Genomic DNA, 17,880 nt, shown 5'->3' on the forward strand with positions numbered 1-17,880 from the left:
TGCCGACAGAAGTGCTCTCATTCACTGGCCATGTTTTATTTATACAGACTCTGATCTTCTGTAGGTCGTTGTAGGAGGTCAATGTGGTAGATGGAGATGAAATGGTTCATCGTGGACCAGCATAAGGTGCAAAATTCCTTTCACAGTGAAACAGCACTTGGCAAGACTTTCCCTATGTATATAATGTATATCTTTCCATCTCTCTATCTATATGCACAGGGACGCTTCTGACAATCCCGCTCGGTGTTAAAAGTCTATTCACATGAACGGTTTGAATGCTAGATGTCTACAGCTTTCATAAGGCCGACAGCTCCCGTATCTGAACATTGAATTCATTGATAACAAACCCATGACAAAACTGACACCAGTCCACAATCAAAAGACCTCCTCTCCTCCACTTGTTTTCACTCTCTCTTCTCTGCGCCGCTGTTGGTTGGGCCTGAAAACCACAGGAATGAAGCTCAATATCATCACAAGATGTGAAGAATGTTCTGGCCGGAGAGGGGCAGCTGGGTAAATCCACTGGATTAGGACTGCGGCACAAGGACACTGAGACCAGGCAAGTTAAATGAGACACTGTCGTGATGCATTTCCTGTATGCTATCTTTACCACAATACTTAAATGTAAAAAAGCACTTCTCACATTCCTAGTACATTTGCTTGTAAAATACAGGAGTGCTTGGCGAACAGATTCAAACAAAAAGCACACATAGGTTATTCCAGGTGCATTGCGAATTCAGGGGCTGATCTCCATCATCTGACCTCTGTGTGCCTCAGTGACCCAGCCCTGACCTGTCAGGAAGATCCCGCAAGCAGCAGTGCGGAGGGGACGGCAGAAAGCAAACGATTTGTGGTCTCCGTGGCTCTCATTGGCAGGCCTGCTAAACCTCTTTAGCGTGTCCACTAATCCTGGACATGAGCTCAAACCTAAGGCACATTGAGATGGTGAAGCCATTGTGTGTGCATGTTTTTGTGAGTGTAGAGTCAATGATAAACACCCTTATGTGTGTTTGTCTTTGGTGTGACTGAGAAGTTGTGAATAACAGTAGCCACAAAGGAGATTCAAATTAGAAGTGTACATGCGGTTACACACAAGTTGTTTTAATCCTAGTGAGCTGTCTACATAGGCAACATTTATAGGGATTCTAGGCTTCTTTTATGCATTATGTCAAGGTCATACTAGCTAAAGGTAGCAAATGTGCCTTTTAGAGAATTGCAACTGCTAAACAAGTTAGTGTTTTTAGATGGTCTTAGATGGTCACAATCTTCCAAAACCACCAATTAACGACAACTTCACCAGAAGCGAAACTGTGCGATTTATGAAATTTGTTGAATTGAATTAGACTGTGCCTGCCTAATTCAGTTACTTGAAATACATGATGTTGTCTTTGTTACCATATCAACAACTGAACTTCACAGCTGAGACGTAATGCGAAAAAACAATGTCTCCATCTCTATTTTAAAATGTTAATAGGGTTGGGGGAAGGTGCTTTTTCGAAAATAGAGACAAGTGGTGATATGTCCTCTAAGGCAGCGAGAAAGAGAGAAGATAGCGCGCACATGCAAATTTAATGAAGTCATGTTTATTTCTTGCCGAGCACCACCGTGTGTACACTCTCTACCCACGCTTCCCTGCGGCTGCGCTCTGATAAGGGGCTTTATAACTATCAGAGTTCAACTCCAAACCCATGTGTATCCCTTTCTCTGGGAGACTCTGTGAACATCATATTTTATACAGTGTTCAAATATTAAGGAGCACTGAAATACAAAGCTGGAGTTCACAGTTGAACCAATGGGTGATTTATTGAGTGTAAATTGCAGTACCATAGATGAAAATTCAGTAATGAATTACTTAGCTTCTAGTTGTTCCAACATGTATACATTTCTTTGTTCGGTTGAACACAAAGAGAGAGATTTTAAAATAACGCAAGCAACCAACAGTTGCTGAAGCACCATTCATTGCCATAGTAGGAACAACATGAGTATTTTTAACTGTTCTCGGACACTTTTGACCACCATTTAAATTTGTCCTACTATGGCAGTCAATGTTGCTTCAGAACTGTTGGTATGAAATGACATGAGGGTGAGAAATTCATGACAGAATTTTCATTTTTGGGTGGAATATCCCTTTAAGTTATACCTTACGTTGTACCTTATCTCATACGTTCGGAAGGTCTGGAGCGCTCTTAGCAATACTTTATCACTGTTAAAGTGATAGTTCTCTCAAAAATGAAACTTGTCATCATTTACTTACCCTTATGTCTTTTCATACCTGTATAAAATACTTTGTTCTGATGAACACCGAGAATGATATTTGGAAGAATGTTAGTAATTTTCAATTCTGTGACAGAAATTCAACTGCTTTTGTCAAGACAAACTCAAAGGAGCAGCCCCAAAGCTCTTCAGCTCTTATTTTCTGCTATAGCTGTTGTTTACATGTTCTGCATTCTGTGCTTTTATTGAGTAATGACGCTATAGCAACATATATTATGATAATATAAATAAGGAGTTCCCAAACACAGGTTTTATATCTCATGGGACACCTTTTAAATAAAAAAAAACAGGGAAATAACACACATTTACTCCCTTTAACTTTTATTTTACTTGTCATGAATAAGCTTAATTTCAATATCAAAATACCTTATTGTAGGGCTGCACAATTATTGCATACTTTGTCATGTTATGTTTTAAAAGCTACATACTTTAAGTGCACCGTTTGCGCATCCAGTGTCCAAGCACAATGAACGTGTGAACTATACAAGTAATTGTTAGTGGCTGTAAAAACTTTTTTGAAGCACCGCAGAAGCAAGTGACTTTGCGTGACGCTACAGTGAAGCGGTCCCTGCAAAGAGTGAATCATTTATTGTAGAGTGAATAACCCAATAATTCAGCACCACCGCCATGGACAGCACCTGGTAACGTGGGACGTAATAAAATAACTTCCGAAGATATAGTTCGGGAAACACGCCTAAAAAAGTAAACCTATGGTTACGGTGTACCTTTAGAGTCTTTGTAGTAGGGTACCATAAACATGTCTTCGATACTATACCAGCTGAAGTATCTCGGTACAAAGTAGTTTCACTATGCTGTGCAATGTTCATAATTCAAATCTCAATTTGAGAGTTAGTGAATCATTTAACAAACTCGTTCAAAACGCTAATTTGAATCAATTTGTTCGTCAGAGTCATTCAAAACACACATTCATTTAGTACATAAACACAGCAAAAAGGCAGATGTAAGCATTCGAATGAATATTAATGTGCATGTGCAACATTACCTACGGTACTAGTTTAAAAAATAGAGTCATCGCAGGTACTTGAAGCTTTAGCACCGCGATGCTACCGTAGCACCGGTACATTGTGCAACCCCTATTTGTAGTGTTCTAAGAGACAACGTTAACGGGAAACGCAGCCCTGTGGTCATTGCAGTGTTGTATTTTCTGTTGCTCAGTGGTTAGAACGTGGCGCTAGCAACGCCAAGGTTATGGGTCCAGGGGATTGCGCATAGTAAGAAACATATGTATAGTACACTGCAACGCAAGTCGCTTTGGATAAAAGCCTCTGCCAAATGCATAAATGTAAATTTAATTTAATTTAAGATCGCAATGTTTGCAGTGGACGTTTTCACCGTTTAATATGACATGATCCCAGTAACTCCGGTACTTTCGCTTCATTCCTCCACGTGTTTGCTGTGTGTGTTTTGCGCATGACCTAGCTTGACGATTGTCAAGTTTTATCGTGTAAATAATAGTCAACAATGTAATGTAAATGTTCACAGGAGCTACAGATGTGGTAACATTGCTGGGGAATCTGCATAAACTTCATACAACCATTAAAAATGACCCCGAGCGCAGGAATTGCATAATTAACTTAAGTGCAGATCGTTTTAAGCATCTTTTTTTACGGATGGCACTTTGTTTGATATTCAACATCTGATACATTATTAGAATTTCTTGGGATGAGACAGGTTGAAGTTTTACCTTGCAGCCTTCGCATGCGCTGACTCCATAGTGGTAGCCTGAGGACTTGTCCTGGCAGACGAAGCAGGGCTTGTAGATCCGTGGCGGAGGTGGCGGAGAAGGAGGGCTGGGTACGATCTCCTCAGAGCTCGTGCTCTGCGTGTCCACCGCTACAAGAGAAGAGAAACTGGCTTAAATTTGATTCAGAAAAAATGCTGTGATTAAAGCTTTCACATTGTTTTATACAGGTCCTAAGGTTACTGTGGAAAGCATTTAACAGATAAAGCACTGCTGCTAAACATAAAGGAGATGGCAACTCCTGAAGGCAAAGATAGCGTAAACCTCAAATCTTCTCAATGAGCAGCTAAGATCACGCTTGTCGAGAACGTCTCCATTCCTGGTCAAGCTCTCCTTACATGCTCTTTATTCTTCTCAGTTTCAGCTGGTATTGACTGGGACCAGTGCCAGCTGTAATTAATAAAGACATGACAGTCAGCCGGGGTGTGGAGGCAGAAACCACAAGCTCTGCTTGAGCTGAGAGGGGGCGTACAATCCATGCTGTCAAACAGCTACCACGACTGAGAGCTTACAAAATCACTGAGCAAGTGTGAATGAAACTACCACGAGGGACACCCGCAACACGTCACAAACAAAGCCTGTCTGGCCGCTCTGTGCATCAAGGCTGTGAAACAATGATAGTCCTCACATATAGGGAGCATTTGAATAATGGTTGTGTCGATGTACCATAATGTAAATACACCCACATATAAATGAACGCCTATATGGTGGTGATGAGGGAACCAGCATATTTCATTACGCAGAAAGAACAGATAAACAAGACATTCTGCTCTCTCATGCGTCTCTTACCTGCCCCATCCTCTCATCCACCGTGTCCCTCACAAATGCCACAGCGTAGAGGAAGACAAAAGATGAAGAGAGCAAGAACAACACACCACTATACGGGTGCAGTCTATATCTGTCTGCAGTCTGAGCTATGCAAAGATTCAGGCCTTGCTTTAACAAGTCCCTCCTCCAAGATTACCTGGAGGAGTCAAAATGTCTTCTTCATGACTGATCTTTGCGTACAGTGTCAGGGTTTTTCCTGCATAGAAAAATTACCTCCGCCAAATTTTGTGCCGCCTCAGACTCTCGCCAAACTTATGCCGGGTGTCTTCACAAATACCACTGCGTGTATTCAACAGTCATTTGTTTAATTATTAGCTCAATAAGACACTGAAGAGTAACAGTACATGAGCTAATAGGAGCTGTATTCGCTGGGTTTCACAGCTGTTCAGGTAAATATTGTTTGTTTTGCATCCAAGTATGATGAATATCTTCAAATGTTTCTTAAATTAACGTGGCATACATCATTGTAATGTTTTAAGATTGTAATGTTCAGATGTTCAGTGTTATACTGTAGACAGCGAGTTTGCCAGAATACACACATTGCGATCAGAACGACTCACAAACAAATGACTCGTTGAACATTGAAACTGTTTAAACTTTTGAGTCACTAATGAATAGAGATCTGCAATGTGCGGAATAAAATGTAGCTGGTGGGACGAAATAAACAGTCCTGCGCAGAACTCTACTAGCAAATATAAAAGAACAGTGAATTATTCAAAGCTCAGTGAACCATAAGAGAAGGCAGGAAGTGAATGAGCTTTGCTCATTTAGTAAGACTGGTAAATTTAGTTGCCTGTTTTGGGCTAAAAAGTTAGTTGAAAAGGCTAAAAAGCTTTATTTTATAAAATAATTCTGTCTGGTTGAATTAAAGTAGTAATACTTATTAACTTAATAATTGTCATTTTCATCAAATTTGTATGTTGAAATATGTAAAGTGTTTTGTTAAGCCACTTAACGGTATGGTAGGCCTACATATGCGTGTGTGTACAATATCAGGTTTGCACCACCTCCGCCTCATTTTGAGCCAGGAAAAACCCTGAGTGTTATACTATTGTTTATTTAATAGGTGTCAATATGCAAATGGCACTTTCATGTGCTCACGGTTGGGATGTCCGTCACAATTTCAGAATGACCCTTGTTTGGAGATTAGTTCTCCTGGTCTGGAAAGAAGCTTTGCATTGCACTTTGCATCTAATTACAATAGCACACAATAAAGGTCAAACGTCTTGTTTGTGATGTTTTTTTCGCAGCAAAAAGTAGCAATGACAAAACCTGTACTTCACATCTTGGTATTCTACGTTTTTTGAACAGCATCGTGTACATGGAAAATAACGTACCAACCCTTCCTACCAAACTATGCGTTCAGTTTTGCCGAGCCAGTGGGCAACAGTTTGTCTATTTCCTGTGTTCAGAAAAAGCATAGACGACGCTAAAAATACACATGCTGGCACCGGCAAAGAGTCAAATGAGGATGTGGAGTTCTTATCTCTTACCGCACAGATACAGCAAACATCCACACGCAAACACACATCCCTCTACAGGTTCAAACGCAAGAACAACAAAGTACAGTGCAGCGTGTGTTGAGAAAGCAGGCAAGTGTTATTTTGTACGTGTCAAACAATAGTATTGAGTGGAACGATGACAGGTTAAGTCACTGTTGAAAGAACACTATAAAGGGAAGAGTTCCATGAAAATAATGCAATTTATCATTTGGGAGGCATGTAACTAAATAAAAACAATTAGAGGGAAGATACGAAGATGCTTAAAGCAATCAGAACAACTGTAAAGCATTGAGTTAAATAGACAGCCCCAAATGTGAAAATGAAAATTCTGGCATCATTTACTCACCCTAGGGTTGTTTCACACCTGTATAAATGTCTTTGTTCCGATGAACGATATTTGGAAGATTGTTAGAAATTATCACTTTCACAACATTCACAATTTTTGTTTTGTTCTGTTAAACACAAAATGAGATATTTTTAAGAATGTTGTCTACTACGGTAGTCAAAGATATCCCAGAACTGAAATCTGTGAACATTCTTCCGAATATCTTTGTTCATCAGTGCAAAGTAATTTATACAGGTATGGAATTATATGAGGGTGAATGAATTATGACAAAATTTACTATTTTTGGGCGAACTATCCCTTTAATAATCCAAATATTGCTTGCTTCTGGCAAGATAACCTGTTTGTTGATGAATGGCAGACAGCGGAGCATTTAAATAAACTAGTTAAAAACTTGTTTTTCACATTTCTGTCAATCCCTTTTATTATATTCAATGCATCCATTAGTGAACAAAGCTCAAGTATTTTATTCAGTTTTTATTGATCTCATTATCAGAACAATGTATTTAATGAGAGAAAACACCCATATGTTCGAAGTCTTATTTACTACACACAAATATAAAGCTGTTAAATAAACTAAAATAATTGAAGAGCTTACGATCGAAACAAACAAACAAAAAAGTCCCATTACCGCCAAACATGTTAATATTAAAACAATTTGGTATCTCAGTGTGAGGCACTTGCAGATGGTGTTCGAATTTCACATAGAGAGAGAACAGGAAGTGACAAAACCTACCGGCTGGCATCATACTTCCTGTACTCATGAACACAAGAGCTTACAGAAAGTGTGACACTTGTAGGTGTCAAAGGGTTCAACTCTCCCCCACAATTATTCTCATGCTTCACTTGCCATTTCACAAATCTCTCCCTCTTTCTGTCATTTACTCATTCCCCAGAGCTCCATCTGACCTCTTTCTGTTGCCGATCTCCAATACTGGTGACACATTTTCCATAACAGGGACAGAGCTCAACACAGATCCAGCAGCACAATGTTATTAAAAACGCTCTTTTGACAGCAGCCTCCATCTTATCTTGCACCACAATGACTCCAACTTCCTAAACTCGATCTTATCAATAATGAATGGCACGATCAAAAAATTTACCATCTTGGACCCTCGTTGAACTGAACTGGGGTAAACCCCTCCCACTTATGTAAGTGAAAGTTTGAGGGTTAGAATGAACCTGGATAACCCAGCTAAACCACAGGACTGTCAACACTAGCGGCTTCCTGCACAGAAAAGCTGTGATCAGGTGCCACGCTTTAATTACGGACTCCGTTGCATCCCAGAAGAGTCAAGGATGTTCTGCTGGCCTCTGGAAAGCTCAACCTTGTGCTGAAATCAAACTTAATTATGCCCTGAGGCTCCTAGAGGAGAAACTCTTTACATTAACCTCTGTACCACCTGTCTGAGATACCCGGCACAATGCCACTCTTATAAACGGAAGATATCTGCTATTGCTATTCCTGCCAGGCTACTTAAATATCACATTAAAAAGTACAAACACCTCCGTTTAAAACCTGCCTACTTTCGTCATATTGCTTTTAAGACACATTACTTGACAACAAAAAAGAATAAAAAACAAAGCAACTGATACAAAGCTAGTTCCAATGATCTTATCAGTTTGTAAGGGTTTGACAACCCAGGTGGACAAAAATGGCAGAAGAGAGAGAGACGAATGTAATTCGAAAGTTTCTAGCAGAATCTGTACAGGCAGCTGGTATTGACGTTCTGTCAGAGGAAGAGAGGCGTTGCGCATATACCTCAGCTTCCCCCTGACATGGTTAACTGAACCTCAGTGACCTGAAGCGAGGCCTTTCTATTAATGACAACACACCAATAGCATACATCAACATGTGGAATAGAGAGGAACTGAAACCGCCTAGGTCACGAATCACATACGTAAACAAAAGAAACTAAGGGAAATTGAGGCGCTTGCTATCCACGACCGTGCCAGCACATACATGTGGTCGAATCTTTGCCATACGAGAACCACTGGCAATATATACATATTAAATCACTTGTGTACTGATTAATAAACTACTGTATACTGATGTAGTTCACCAGAGGCCATTGCAATAAGCACAGACAATATTCAGCATGATTTTCTACATTAGACACCACTTACAGAGACACAATCATGATAGTGCACAGAGCGAAAAAAACGATTACGGTGTGAAAGACTTGACTGTATGGGTAGCGTGTGTGTGCGCAAGTGAGAAAAATAGAGAAAAGATTTTAAGTTATGTGTGAGAGAGAGCGAGTGAGTGTGAGAGGAAAAATAGGGCAGAACATGAAAGGAAAACACTGCATACCTTTCAGCGTTGGCGGTAGTTCTCTGGGGGAAAGTGGATCCTGGTACAACAATTAAGCTTCCCTACGCTTACTCGATAAAAAATGATCCCCGTTTCTTTTTGTGTTATTCAAAGTTAACCCGGTGAGAGGGGGATGTTGGATACAAATGGAATCAAGGGTCCATCATTACAAACACCATTATGATAATAGGGTAGTGCTGCTGGGCACAGAGATGGAGACAGTGGAGAAAAATGAGGAAACGTTTGGGGGGGGTGAAAAGCACGCACTCATGTGAGACTATGATGTAGGTCACTTTGCACCAGAGTGGCGGTGACTCACAGGACTGGATCAGTCTCTGCTTCCACAGGCTGGTGACTCATCCCTTTAAGCTCCGTCCCCGTTTCCCCATTAAGGCGGGCGTACACGGTGCGAATTCTGATGGTCGGAAGATCGTATGTCCACGCACACGTCACGAGTGAGTTTATCTGAAAATCATACGGACGAGGTGATATACGACACGATTTTACGACCTGCCGATTTCCGAAGCAATCGCACAAAGTTCCGCGCCAAAAACATGGAGTCAGAGGAAGATTTGCTTTTTTTGTGGCAGCAATGGCTTGCGAAAGAATAAAAAAGAAAAGAAAAAGAAGGGCATGGCAAAGAGTTTGGCTGAAGAGCAGAGAAAAGCATGGACTTTCAGTTCTTCAAAAACAGCCGTGTATCTGTGTGCGCATGCTTTGATGTGGTCGTGGAAGATATAGCAAAGTATATAACCATAGCGTGTCACGCAAGTTTGTGCATATAGCAACGTCGTTTTTATATATTTTTTGAACAAATGTTATTGCTGGATAGTCTAGGTATAATAATTGTATACATACTGTTTTTACAGGCCAAATGTTTGATATGGAATAGCCTACATATTGTATTGTGGGAGAAAAGTGATGCAGAGTCAGCATGATGCAAAAAACTGCCTTTAGGCCTTTTGTTATATGTTTAAATCCGCTGTAAAATATCATCACGGATGACCCTGTCATGGTACACGCTGCTGGAAACATCATACAGCGCTCGCTGTTCCTGCCAGAGTTCGGCGAGTTTATCCTCTTTTTCAATAGTCTATCTTCTTCTGTGGTTTCCTAGTTCGTGATTGGTCAACTTCAGATAGATCAACAAATCGGCTCGTTCAACCGCACACATGTCACGAATTCAAACCGATAGCTCACGAACTTTTTAGACATGTTTAAAAATGTTCGGGAGGTCGGGAAGTGCTCGTAAGGCACTCTGCTCGGATCGTAATTCCTCGCACTTGATACGAGCCGCGACCATACGAGCATACACGATTTCCACACGATTGAAAAAAATCGCATGCGAACTCGTACGACAGCAAAAATCGCACCGTGTACGCCCGCCTTTAGTCAATAAGGACTAGGGGTGTGACGAGATCGATGTGTCTTGCGAGAACACAATTGGCATGATGGAGTGTTGGTCTCGAAATTGCGAGCTTTTTAGTCACATATGCTCCCTAAATTTAACCTGTGTGACCTCAAAATATATTTGGGAGCATTTGTGCGATATATTACTGTAGAAACAACATGGAGAATTCTACGCAAGGGGACCCACGGTGTATGTAGATAGAAATAGCGCATTCTAAGGTAATAAACACATAATGCTTCATTATATAAGGTTTTTATACACCTCTGAAGACAGTTATCTATATTATATTGCATTTCGCGCAATAGATCCAGCAAAACATTACACACAGCACCTTTTAGACGTCATTCTTACGCATTTGCAGCTGCCTTCTAGGGGACTAAAATGGAATTTTATAAGTGAATGTCTTGCTTTACACACGCAGAATTATGTTGCCTATGAAGAACTTTGTCATAAATGTGCCTAAAGATGTCCGGCATTCGAAGGCAGCTCACTAGGTTTTGGAACTGAACCAATGTCATCTTAGTTAACACCATGTTTATGGGCTTTGACTCAGAATAAAACGGACAACACATTGGTATCATTAATATAAACATTTAGCCACACAAACAGCTCTGTAGCTCATACTTAGTTTCCTCGAAAACAGAACCCGTTTTATTTGTACTGCAGTTTTCTGCAGACCTCAAAGTTCTTAAGAACGTCAGCTGAAGATCAATTCATGAGTAAAGAGTGTCGGATGACTGACTAACTCAGCACAAATGTCTTAGCAGTAGACAGACACTGTTGGCAGGTCAAATTCCATCTTGCAACATCGCAATGATAGCATCCGTGAACAATTTAAGGCGAAAAGTTAATGTCCACCTCACACTACTCAACAGAATCTCTTCATTATCATTGAAAATGATATTTTTAAATGTAAAAAAACTGGGCAGCAGAATAATATTTAACATTCGTTGCACCTCATAATCATTTATTTTGATGGTGTAGATGTAACACATAATCAGAGTCAGCAAGCATCATTCCACCACACAGACGCTACACCAGAAGAAAAAGGCCGATTTGACATCCAGCTCTGTTAGTTAAGCCCACAGTGGTGTGTAACAGCACAAGGAAACAACGCCCTTTCATCACAGCAGCTGAAAACAGCAGGGTGAAGCCAGGGCTCTTTGTGGTAAAAACCAAGAGGTAGCAATTTTCCAATTAAGCCACATTTTTATGGGTTCCTTGGACAGCGGAGGGAAAAGGAAAGTCCTAAAAGCAAACAAATAAGTGCGGTGCAGCACGTGGAGGCCAAATTAGCATTTCCCAAAGAGCCTTATTACGGCGTAAGAGAGTGGCTGGGACTCAGGACGTGCTTGCCTTTTCCTCAGACAAAAACCTGGCACAAACAAAGACAGTCAAACAGGGATTTAATTAGATCAAGGTCAGTAATGAGAAGTTATCATCAAAATGTCTGGGAGGAGCTACATGTACATGTACAGCTGTAAGAAAAATACAGGACCCAAAAGATTTGGTTTGCCTCCAAATAGCTTGTCAGCCCTTTAGACCTCGTACAACACCGCCGTTCTCAAAAGTCCCGGCAACAGGGCCAGCCCGGCCATCGCAGAGGAACCCCTGCTCCCCCATTAATAGCCACTGACCTACATTCATCCGCAACAGCACATGCTTCAGTGAATGTGTGGAGAGACACTACAAATAAAAGAGAAATTGAGGACGTCTCTGTGAAAAGATAACTCATCTAGTTCTAACAGTCAATAAAGCCTTTTGAACATTGCTGTTACATAGAAAGCTCGTAAAATAGCTTTACATTAGACACACAGAAGGAGAGAGAGAAATGTAAAGGGAATAAAATATGAAGTAAAGTAAACAATCATTGGGGGTATGTGAGGAGCTCCAGTATTATGAGAAAACTGGCCAAGGACCCTTTGGTTTTGTGTGCACTTTGAGAAGAATAGCTACAGCTTATTGCAACACTGCAAATGAAAGCTGTTGGAGCGTAGAGATAATGAATGAGAGGGCAAGATAGAGAAAAGCTGATTGGGCAGGCAAGCAAAGCAGCAGGTAAAGGAAATCAAACTAGGTCAAATGTCAGACTCTGTGGAGGTGGGATTAGAGAGTTGTTTGGTTTGACTGGTTGTCAAGGATCCGTTAACTGCTTTTATTGCAGTTCGACCCAACAACTGCCGTAACTAGCCCTTCATCTTGACAGAATGTCAAACACACGCCTCACACAAAAGGGTATAAAAACACATACACTGTATTAGTGGTGCATGAGTCACTAAGCCTTCTCTCAGGTATAAATACCATCAGTCTGGGGTATTTTCCTGTGAAGGAGAAACAGTTTGCCTAAAATGTAAATATTTGTCATTATTTAATCGCTTTCAAAACCTAAAACCAAAAATTAACACCATAAAAGTATTGTATTTTCAAGATTTCTGAATGCCATAAAAACAGGTTTTATTCATTAGGAAAATGGAAACACAGTCCAAGATATTCATCATAATCCGCCCTTTTGGTTTTATGGAAATGAAACAATAGTCATACTGGCTGGGAACATGTGGGCGAGTGAATAATTTTTATTTGGGGTGAACTTTCCCTTTAATTACTGTGAGAATGACTACAAAGCGGCAGCGTTATCACTTCTTTATGTTTTTGTCAAGTGATTTAAAGCGAGCAAAAGGCCATCAGACACCAGGAGTTATTTCCCCTCCTCACTAAGATGAAGATAATCACAGGATGGGTAGAGAAGCCATTGCCACAACTCTATTATCTATTAAGTGCACTCGCCTCATTAAACCACACTGTTCATTTGTGGCGCCCTACAGAATTCATTCTGATAATTAACAATCTAGCGAGTGAGGAAAACGCGAGCTCTGCAGGACAAAGCCATTCGTTTTCTACCCTCCGCAGAGGAATATTTCAGCCACAATGATGTTTAATACACTTCTGACTTTTTTTTTAGCCGGGGAAACAAGATAAAATCATAGAACAAAAACAGCAGTACTGATGAGCTGTGCGCACGAAGCCTTTATTTCATCCTGCTGTCACATTAGGGAAGTCCATAAAACAAAATTCATTACGATACAAGACATGAATCACAATGCTGCACTGTGAAAGCAAGTGAAACATGAAAGGCCCATTTGAAACGTTCCCGCAGGGAGCTTGGACAACTGCACCAGACCTTCTCGGTTGAAAGAAGCCTGCTGGACATTACAGACATGCTGAAAACCATCTTAGCAGGCCTTCTTCCTTTTAACCTTCCGCAGCCTGATGGCCCTCCGAGACACGCCAAACCCCCTCCCGATGGGCCCCTTGCCAGAGCAGGTTTCAACCCCCAGGCTTGCCTTATTTTTATTGCCTGTGTTTATAGCTGGTCTTGGTTTCTCCTTCTGCCCTCTTTTCCTTGACATTTTATGGTGTGCAATATAAGAGACGCCCTTCACCCCCGTCTGAGTTTTTAAGTACCTCATCCACAAATTCTTTTTTCTTCGTCGAAATCCGGCCCTCAGGAATTCGCTTGATGTCATTGGCTGTCAGGAAACACCACAATGGGTCGTGGGCAGTCTTTTGAAATTGATCATGCACAGCTGGACAACATTTATCTCTGACCAGACAGCTTACAATTTAAAAACACAATTTCAAGATTTTTCCTAGTCGTATTCACACAGCTACCACCACTTAAATCTAGTTTCAACGCTCTCATTCTCACATCATCGCTATGTTCGTTTTATACCTTGCCTTTGGTATTTACAGTCGTTCTGTTGTACGCGTGGAAGTAAAACAGATGTACGGCCATCCATCTGTTATCAAGATAATCACTAGAGAGTCAAAGAGTGTCTGAAGTACGAGGGCCCGAGCAGAATGGCTTTAGAAGGCTTTAACCTTAGCCCAAAATCTGTCAACGTGTTTGGGCACGGCACCCTCCAAATCCACCTTAGTGCTACATAAATAGAGCTTCCCACTCCAGCAGTGTTTCCTCAAACTGATTAAAGTCCAAAAAGATAGAATAAGAAAGCTAGAACCAGAAGACCACGCCTGTGTCAGCAAATGCGACAAACACACTCATTATCTGCACAGGCACTGAACTCTCTAACCTTGTCCTTGCTAGCCCTTTTGTGTGCTGGTCGTTCCCACAAAGAAACCCAGATATCCATAACCTGATAGCACATGACTAAGATCGTCTCATATGAAATGCGGCTGTAAGGCAGTACATTAAAGTAAGCAACAGCCATTACAGCTGGAGGGCTGCACATCTGATTTGGAAAGGCGCCATGTGTTGCAAAATCTTGCCTCATGGCCTTGTGCATGTACAAACCTCACTGTTCTTTCCCTGCCATGATTACAGAGCTGCACGGCTAATGTTAAGCCTTCGGGTAAAAGTCTTCTCTCTGATCTAAAACTTTAAGACACCAGACGGGTGTTGTGCATGCCAGGCATACAGCATTATAAACATCTGCCCATTAACCTGCCAAGGGTCATTGTTATCCTCACTAAATGAATTTAGTTCACCCTTTCATCCATAATAAACTTTGAGATTAAAATCCGCATTTGGGAAATCTGCAGTCAAGTGTTGAGATTCTGGTTTCCCTCCTCATGATTTGGATCCTGTTAAATCATCTGTAATGTTTACATCACATGACTACTGGACTATTTTTATTTTGGGTTCTGTTTTAGTCCCTAAACAGGCATTTTAACTGTGCTGTCCACATTTTAGACCACAGCAATTCATGGTACACCACCAGCTGGTCACATTTGTTTATGCCTCAGCTTCCCCCCTTCAACATGGCACAGATGTGGGGGGTATGCGCTGCTGATCTGCATGGATGTGAGCCGCTAGAACACCAGCAGGCCCGGTATCTATTGCTAGCCCAGCTCTGTATTTAAGGCTAAGAGAAATAAACACTTGGTCAGCCAGCCAAAACCTCAGCAACACAAGCAATGCTCTTGCCAACAAGAGCTGCAGGCAAAATGCATGCTAGCAGCTCTCCAGTTCTGTGTTCAACAGCAGGCTTGCCATGCTGTCTGGAGGTCAGATAAACCCCAATCCTCCAGTAAGCCTCGGTTTACCAGTGGACAAGGGCTGTTCTTCGTTGCTTTTACGATTTCCCTCTCATACTCTTATAATTCCCCTCTCTTTTTTTCTCCTCGCGACTGCAGACTGGCCGGGCTATTGCTCCTGCCGGCACCGCTCAGTTCATGGGAAACAATAAAACGCCACATGCGTTTCCTTAGTTAGGCCTTCCATGCTGCAGCTCCATGTCAGGCTCATCTACACACCGTTAATGACAAAGGTGCTTCTCTGCCAATCTGTAAATTATACTGTACAGATATTTTGGTATTACAGCTACACACTACACGTTCCACAAGACGTAAAATTTAAGCATTGCGCTGTCCAGGCGTGGGCAAAATTGCCAAAATTACCTGCAAGGGTATGAGTAATTTTATAGGTATCTCTCACAAAGCAGATCTTTATCATGGCTATTTAATGCAAAAATTTTAAACTTATTTTCTCTTATGTGGAACTGGATGGATGCAATCCAAAATATGATTAATCATAAACAACTGCTTATATTCTTTACATCTGCTTCCTAAAAGGTTAAATTGGAAAAGACAGGACACATGACATAAATAGCTAAATGAAATGCAATACAACATTAATGCTCCAATAGTTTACGCCAACTCAAGCAGAGGGATGCGATGCATACAAGCTAAACAGCTCTTATTATACTTAATAAAGTGGCCAACATCGTAAGCTCCCATTTGTAGGAAGACTGGCATTTACTGTGTGCCATATTTTGTAAATGGCAGCACTAACATTCCAACAAATACACAGTATAGCAGAACTACGCTGGATATAGCTTCACACCACACAGCTTCAGCTCTGTCTGACATCTTTCAATGAACGAATGTTAACCACTGATCACGTGCATTAAAAACAAAACAGCTAAACTGGAATGCTGTAAGGAGACTGATGAATATAAAGTTAACAGTCTTGAACTGGGGGAAGGGAAGCAGAAAGATCAGACTGCCTGCTTTCATTCTGCCGTGTCCCAGGCAGCCTTCAGAATGATGGAGAGCTTTTCAAACACTCCGTGATGGATGCCTCCTGAGAAACCAAGCGCTGGAGTCTCTCGCTGTGCGGAGGCAGCAGAACCCAGAGGTCAGCCAGGCTGAGGGCTTAAAATGCCTCTGATGGCCATGATGGTTCTGGGGTTTGAAGGCCACAACAGAACCAATCATATGACACACTACATGAGAAGGTATGAAATAAGACATAAATACCATGAAAATGCGATACGCAAGAGCACACATCACTTGCTCGATGTCAAAGTAACGCACCTCTGCAAACATCAATTATTCAAAGTCTCATGTTCTTACGCAAGAAACAGAAAGTGGCTGTCTGGTTTTAATTATTCTAGGGATTATCTGAAAGAGCAATACAGAAAGTCATTGCACTTCTGTCAATGGCTCTCTAGAGTCTGTTCAGCTCTTTGTGCAGGTTACCAATGATTTGCTTTGCCAAGTGGAAACTCTGATGGGCTGCATGAAAAGCTCTAGATAACAGTCATATGGTTACTTGACCTGTGTAATCCACCTCTTTTGCAACAATATTCCTGAGGCTCAGTGGTTAGAGCATGACGCTAGCAACGCCAAGGTCATGGATTCGATCCCAGGGGATTGCACATAAGTCCGAAACAAATCTATAATACAATGCAACGTAAGTCGCTTTCGATAAAAGCATCTGCCAAATGCATAAATGTAATATGAGGACAAATGAAGCCAACTAAGACAACAACATCTATATCATACCGTAACATGCTTGTTTACAAGAAAAAAATGAGATAATTTACAGTTTGTCTCTAAAAGATGTCTGTCGACACATCATTGCATCTCTGTTATGCTCTTCATGCCCTTCTCAAGACGCATAATACTTTGGCTGGCAGGACTGTTCTCCGTAAGAAAGGATGCTGAGCTGCAGAACAAATCATCCCTCAAACAGGCTTACACAAGATTAGCAATGTTGACATGCCCTTACAATCACTGGAGACCATGTTTCGAGACAGACACAGCCCCCCGAAATGTCACGCTTGTGTTGCAAACACATACCATACGCTGAGACAAGACCGTAGAGGCTGTAATACTGCGTGTATTCTCTATTGATGAAAATAAATCATAAGAAACATACACTCGGGATAAGACATAGAAGTGTAAATAACATATTATCCACTATGCGTCACATACAATGAACTCATTTCGATTAACATCCTGTTTAAGAGGTACCAACATATGGAGAAAAGCTTTTAAATTAAGAGCCATCAATTATTCACAACTTCTCCCAGAGAGGGCCATAATACACCACAATAAAATGTGTTAACCAAGTAACCCGACAGTCTTTCAATCTAAATCTACAGTTCAATGAGTTCGTGAGACTACTGACTAGGGAAAAAC

At 41.1% G+C, this 17,880-nt stretch overlaps 1 protein-coding gene across 4 annotated transcripts in view; it reads right to left on the minus strand.

Annotated features, from left to right (window-relative positions):
- Positions 1 to 17,880, minus strand: part of rarab (retinoic acid receptor, alpha b) — a 95,054-nt gene that overhangs the window by 7,720 nt on the left and 69,454 nt on the right. For all 4 annotated transcript variants that reach the window (XM_079455696.1, XM_079455695.1, XM_079455697.1 and 1 more), the window contains one exon: positions 3,980 to 4,128. In XM_079455696.1, the coding sequence (XP_079311822.1) occupies positions 3,980 to 4,128 (149 nt within the window). The remainder of the gene's footprint in view (positions 1 to 3,979; positions 4,129 to 17,880) is intronic.

This window comes from Barbatula barbatula (assembly GCF_947034865.1).
Source record: "Barbatula barbatula genome assembly, chromosome: 5".
NCBI lineage: Eukaryota > Metazoa > Chordata > Actinopteri > Cypriniformes > Nemacheilidae > Barbatula > Barbatula barbatula.